General features: G+C 49.0%; 1 protein-coding gene across 1 annotated transcript; it reads left to right on the forward strand.

Moving 5' to 3' along the window:
• The first annotated feature begins 3,018 nt into the window (after nucleotides 1-3,018).
• On the forward strand, nucleotides 3,019-5,346 carry LOC123091409 (probable LRR receptor-like serine/threonine-protein kinase RKF3). The gene has a single exon (XM_044512913.1). The coding sequence runs from the start codon at nucleotides 3,305-3,307 to the stop codon at nucleotides 5,198-5,200; it is 1,896 nt and encodes a 631-aa protein (XP_044368848.1). The 5' UTR covers nucleotides 3,019-3,304; the 3' UTR covers nucleotides 5,201-5,346.
• The last annotated feature ends 793 nt before the right edge of the window (nucleotides 5,347-6,139 follow it).

Below are 6,139 nucleotides of genomic sequence, written 5' to 3' on the forward strand. Positions count from 1 at the left end.
GGGCATTTAACCAGTTACGAATAAAGGCTGCTAAGACCCTCTTCCAATGTATAAAGGTGCTTAGAAGTGATGCTAAGTGCATTAAATAGCTTAGCAACTCAAATCCCCAATGCATAGGTGCTTAGACTAGCCACAGTGGGAGTAACTCCAGCAGTAACATCGAGTCCAACTCAGCAAATTTGCTTATGTGGCAATGAGTTAATGAGGAGAGAGTTAGTTTGAGTAACTTAGCTAGTTACTGTAACATCACATGTCCCAATGCGGGAAGCCGCTGGACTACGCATTAACTATAACAAGACCACGGTTGTGCTTATCAGAGGAACAGATGAAGATAGACAGTGTGTGACAGATCTGCTACATTGCGAGATGGGACACTTCCCGTGCAAGTACCTGGGCATCCAACTGGCGATCCGGAAGCTGACTCGGGCTGATTGGCAACCGCTGCTCGACCAAGCCAAAAAGCTGCTACCAACTTGGCAACATGGCCTCATCCAGAAACCCGGGCGGCTCGTCTTGGTGAAGTTCGTGCTTGCGGCACGGCCGATCCATCAGCTAATGGTCCTTAATGCAGCAGACTGGGTTTTCGAGGAAATTGATAAGTGCTTGAGATCGTTCTTCTGGGCCGAAAAAGAAAAATCAAATGGTGGCCATTCCTTAGTTGCCTGGGACACGGTTTGCCGCCCCATGAATTTTGGAGGCCTCAGGATCAAGAACATCAGGAAATAAGCACTAGCTTTGAGAGTGAGATGGGAATGGCTGAGTCGCGTCGATCGTGAGAGACCCTGGCAAGGTATTGGGATGACAAAAGATAATGAGGCCAGTCTGGTGTTCAATAGCATGATCAAAATCATGGTGGGCAATGGTGAAAATGTCTACTTCTGGAAGGATAGATGGATACATGGATTTACGATTAGCGAGATTGCTCCATTGATCAGTGCCATAGTTCGGACCCGAGAGAAAAATGCGAGGATAGTGCAGCAGGCTATTGTGGACAATGCGTGGATCCATGACATTTAGGGCGACCTCTCCTTCATGGCCCACATGCAGGTGGCTAACCTCTGCCAAGCTATGGCCACAGTCCCGATCAATGCGACCGCACCAGACTAGTTCATTTGGCCGGCGGACACTTCCGGTTGCTATACTGCCAAATCTGTTTACAACCGGTTGTGCCTAGGGCTCCTAGCTTCCCCCACTGCACGATGTATTTGGAAAAGTTGGGCCCCCTTACGTTGCAAGATTTTTGCCTGGCTCATGGTACAGTATCGGCTGTGGACAAGCGATAGGCGTGCGCGTCATGGTCTCCAAGATGAGCCTTCTTCCTGCTTCACATGTCTTCAGGAGATTGACTATGTGGACCACATTCTTGCCCATTGTGCCTATGCCAGAGAGGTGTGGCACCGATGTTTCGATGCTCTACAGGTTAATGTGCAGGTGCCGAACACGGAAGAGAAGTTCACTGAGTGGTGGCTGCTGCAAAGAGGAAGATTTTTGAGGAAAGTTCTTCGTGGATTTGACTCCTTCATCATAGCTACTGCCTGGGCGTTCTGGAAGCAAAGAAACGCGAGGGTTTTCAACAGAATTCACCAACAAAGAACCCCACCAGAGTTAGTTCAGATTGTGTTGACAGAGATCAAAGAATGGAAGCTTGCAGGCATAGGAGCTGGAGGATTAGATCCTTTCGTGAGAGAGTAATCTAGTGGTTAGCGGCGTTGCGTGGGTGCCGACCTAAAATGTTCGCATTGGTGGTTGGCTTCTTGTAATTATACTCTTTGCCTTCTATAAAAATATGGTACGCTATTTGTCTACTCTCGAAAAAAACATGTCCCAATGCAATATGAGTCTATAACCTAATAAATGAGGCTTTGCATGTTACCATACTTATATTACTACCCACTATGAAGGTAGTAACATATTCTAGGGATATGTGTATGTTACTAGTGTATGTTACTCTTCATTGTGGCTAGTCGTAGGCTGGTCATAGTGGGGAGTAACTTAGACTAGTAACATGCATACCTCTATAGTGCATAGTATCATAGGTAGTCCCATTTATTGCCATGCATGACACATAGTAGCATCACATTTATTATGTTACAATATCTACCTATGTTACTATAACCATCTCTCTCTTCTTTAATTGTCTGCCACATAAGCATGTTTGCGAGTCCCAAGTACTCCCTCCGGTCCTTTTTACTCTGCATATTAGGTTTGTCTGAAGTCAATCTCATCCAACTTTGACCAAGTTTATACAAAAAATTACTAACATTCACGTGACAACATCGATATCACTAGATCCATGTCTGAATATATTTTCATATTATATTTATTAGATATCATAGATGTTAATACTTTCTAGCATAGATTTGGTCAAACTTAGTAAAGTTTGACTTTAGACAAATCTAATGTGCGGAGTAAAAAGGACCGGTGAGAGTACATGATACTACTCCTTCCGTCTAGGTGTGTAAATCACCTTATGAAAACCAAATAATCCCAAAACACTTAGGCACGGTACATTAACTCACTCTTCATTTTTTTTTCGTGACATATCAACCAATAAGAGATGCGAGCCATGCATCCTTTAAATGAGTTGAGACTACCAAACATGACATGCAATGATTAATTTATTGCATGCAATGCTATTAATTAGAAAAAACATTAAGTTCTCTTGTTTTTCCCTCCGCCTTGGTCGCGGTGCACAATCTAAGATGACTTATTCACCTAGACGGAGGGAGTACTTATATTACTCCCACTATGGCCAGCCTTAACTTGTTGTTGATAAGCTCATTTTATTTAATGATTTGACACATAATCTCTTCCATGCATTGATCAACTTCTTTCATTTAAGTGGTTTGTCTAGGTTCATGTGCTTGACATTGGTTCTCTCCTTCTTAATTATTATTTCATGTTATTTTTTATTTATGTGACATGCTTAACACCTTTCCACGATGAAGCACTGGAAAGGGCCTGATACGACGACTTCGTGCTCGAGCCGGACGAAGGTGCTGCGAGCTGCGGCGCCGACAAGCCTGCGTGCTGGCTCCTGGAAGCTTAGCAGACTGGGTTCGCCGCCGCCGCTCGAGAGGCAGCGCGTATCACGACCCCACCCACCCTCCGTGCCCACAACGGGAGAAAAGCCAAGACTGATTGATGCCGAAGGAGCTGGAGAAAGGCGGCTGGTGGGTGGGTAGGTGGGTGGTGGTCGAACATCCATCCCCGTGGCCGGCCGTTCCCCATCTCCTTCCCAAATCGATGGTCAAACCTCCTCCGCCTCCTCCTCCTTCCTGATCCCCGACCACCGTCCCCACCCATGTCCCGCCGTCTCTCCCTCCTCCTCGTCTTCTCCATCCTCTTCCCCGCCACGCTCCTCGCCCAACCCCCAACGCCGCCGCAGCAGTGCCCGCTGAACTTCACCGCCCTGCGCCCCTTCCTCGCCCCGCCGCTCCCCTCCGACGACGCCTCCCGCTGCGCCTTCGCGCTCCAGTCCGTCCGGCTCCTCCTCTCCCTCCACCTCGCCGCCACCGGGTCCTTCCTCATCCCCTCCTCCTCCTCCTGCCTCCCGCCGCTCCGCGACGCGCTCCCCTTTCCGCTCCCTCCGCCCGATGCCTGCGGCCTCGCGGGCATCGACGCGCTCCTCTCCGCTCCTGGATGCGCCAACATCTCCACGCGAGCGGATTTCGATGCCCGAGTGCCTGCCTCCGCCCGCAGGGACATCAACGCCAGCTGCTACCGCGAGCTCGGCGCCGTTCCGGTCTGCACCACCTGCACGACCTCGCTCAGCAAGACGGCCGCAGCCTACCTCCTACCTGGATCCCCCGACGGCGGAAACAATGTCACCGGCTGCGTCCAGTACCCCTTCATATACACCGGCGCCGCGGCCAGCCTACGCGGCCCCGACGACCCGGACACAGCGGACTGCCTGTACCTCCTTAAGGCCAACTCTCAACCCTCCAAAGGGTCCGGCGCCCCTGCCTGGCTCTACGGCGTCGTCTTCGGATGTGTCGCCTTTGTACTGCTAGTTGCTGCCGCTGCTGGTTCGTGCTTCTTCGTGTGGCGACGCCGGAGGCGGGCTGCCGCTACCGCACTAGCCGCTGACAGCAGGAGCAAGCGCTCGCATGCAATGGAGTCCATCACCGCCAGCACCACCCTGCTCAAGTTCACCTACGACGACATCAAGATGGCCACGGGGAGCTTCGCTAGAGACAGCATCATCGGCCGCGGTGGTTTCGGGAATGTGTACAAGGGGGTGCTCCCCGATGGCGCAGAGGTGGCAGTGAAGCGTTTCAAGAACTGCTCGGCGGCCGGGGATGCGGCGTTCGCACATGAGGTGGAGGTGGTGGCCAGCGTGCGCCATGTCAACCTGGTCGCGCTCCGTGGGTACTGTATCGCCGCCACGCAGAGAGAGGGGCACCAGCGGATGATTGTGTGCGACCTCATGCATAATGGCAGCCTCCACGACCACCTCTTCGGCGCCGGGGAGTGCCTGATGGCGTGGCCAGTGAGGCAGAGGATTGCCATTGGAATGGCACGGGGGCTGTCCTACCTGCACCGTGGCACACAGCCAGCCATCATTCACAGGGATATCAAGGCAAGCAACATTTTGCTTGATGACGATTTTGAGGCGAAGGTGGCCGATTTTGGATTGGCCAAGTTTGCGCCAGAAGGGATGACACATGTGAGCACACGGGTTGCTGGCACAATGGGCTATGTCGCTCCAGAGTATGCCCTCTATGGCCAGTTAACTGAGAAGAGTGATGTCTACAGCTTCGGAGTTGTGCTTCTTGAGCTTATGAGTGGGAAGAGAGCATTCATGTCTCTCAGTGAGGGAGAGAGCTTCGTGCTTGCTGATTGGGCTTGGTCATTGGTGCGGAGGGGAAAGACGCTGGATGTGATCCAGGAAGGAATGGCTGAACCTGGTCCTACTAAGGTCATGGAGAAGTATGTGCTTGTCGCAGCACTCTGCACACATCCGCAGCTGCATGCCAGGCCAACGATGGAGCAAGTGGTGAAGATACTAGAAGCAGATTCAGCACCAGGGCCTTTAATCATTCCGGACAGGCCTCTCCCTGTTGTTGCAAACCTGGCCGATATTGAGAGGTCAGTGAGCAGCAGCACCGGCTCAGGTCAGCTGTTCAGTCCCTCTGGCTTCCGGTCTTTTATTCATAGAGACGAGGATGCTACACCGGAATCTCCAAAGGAAACATAACATTTTGTTTCACAGTTGCAATTTAATGTCTATCATCTTTGTTTTGTTAGCTTGATTTTATTTCTTGGATTACACATTGCAGGCAGCTATTGTAGATGATAACATGTATTTTTGCTCTCACAGGAAATATATGATTCCGCGTGACAGGTCAATTCGTTTAAACATACATAATGCTGTTTATCTTTGCTACATATGCAGCTTAGTAATTGATGGAAGCTTTTTTTTTTTTGAGATTTTGGAGATGATATATTGAAAGCTTAGTGATCCTTTGTCCTGTGATATACTCCCTCGGTCCCAAAATAAGTGTCTTACTTTGTAGTTTGTACTAACCACTTATTTTGGGACGGAGGGAGTATATTACACTTGTTACTTGAAGAAGCTATTTGTGCTCTGCGGTTCAAAGGTACCTTATAGTTCCCTATTAGGACGATCATTCAGTTGGAAGAACAAGGTGATGTTCCACTGATTCGATTAGCTTATATGATATTGTATTCTAAAGAGAAGTCTGTACTTCTCTGTAGCATAAGAGAAAGATGATGGTAGAATGGAGGATTTGGCTAAAGAGAGAGTTGCTGATAAGAATGATTATGGTAATTCTTCTTATAGCCCTTCTACTAATGATAAGTTTTCTCTTTTACATATGTCTGATGTGGTGGGTATTGATCTGGGTTGTTCTATTGAGATGGCTGAGCATAATTTGGAAATTATATTGAGAAAATGGAACAAGTCGGGAAAGATTTTTATATTCAAAATATAGCTGATAAAAATGATATCTAGGAACCTAGTTCTCCAGGTCCTGTTGACACTGGAGGTACTGATATTTCCGAGCTTTGTTGTGATATGATCATTTAGATGCTGAAGTTGAAGAGGATTATCATGACCACTTGGAAAATATATTTTTCTAGTGGAAGGAAAAAGGAAGGTGACTCACCAGCTATT

Source organism: Triticum aestivum, chromosome 4B (genome assembly GCF_018294505.1).
Source record: "Triticum aestivum cultivar Chinese Spring chromosome 4B, IWGSC CS RefSeq v2.1, whole genome shotgun sequence".
Taxonomy (NCBI): Eukaryota; Viridiplantae; Streptophyta; class Magnoliopsida; order Poales; family Poaceae; genus Triticum; species Triticum aestivum.

Coding starts and splice junctions, on each gene's coding strand:
- LOC123091409 (XM_044512913.1), top strand. CDS start 3,305: ATGTCCCGCCGTCTCTCCCTCCTCCTCGTCTTCTCCATCCTCTTCCCC.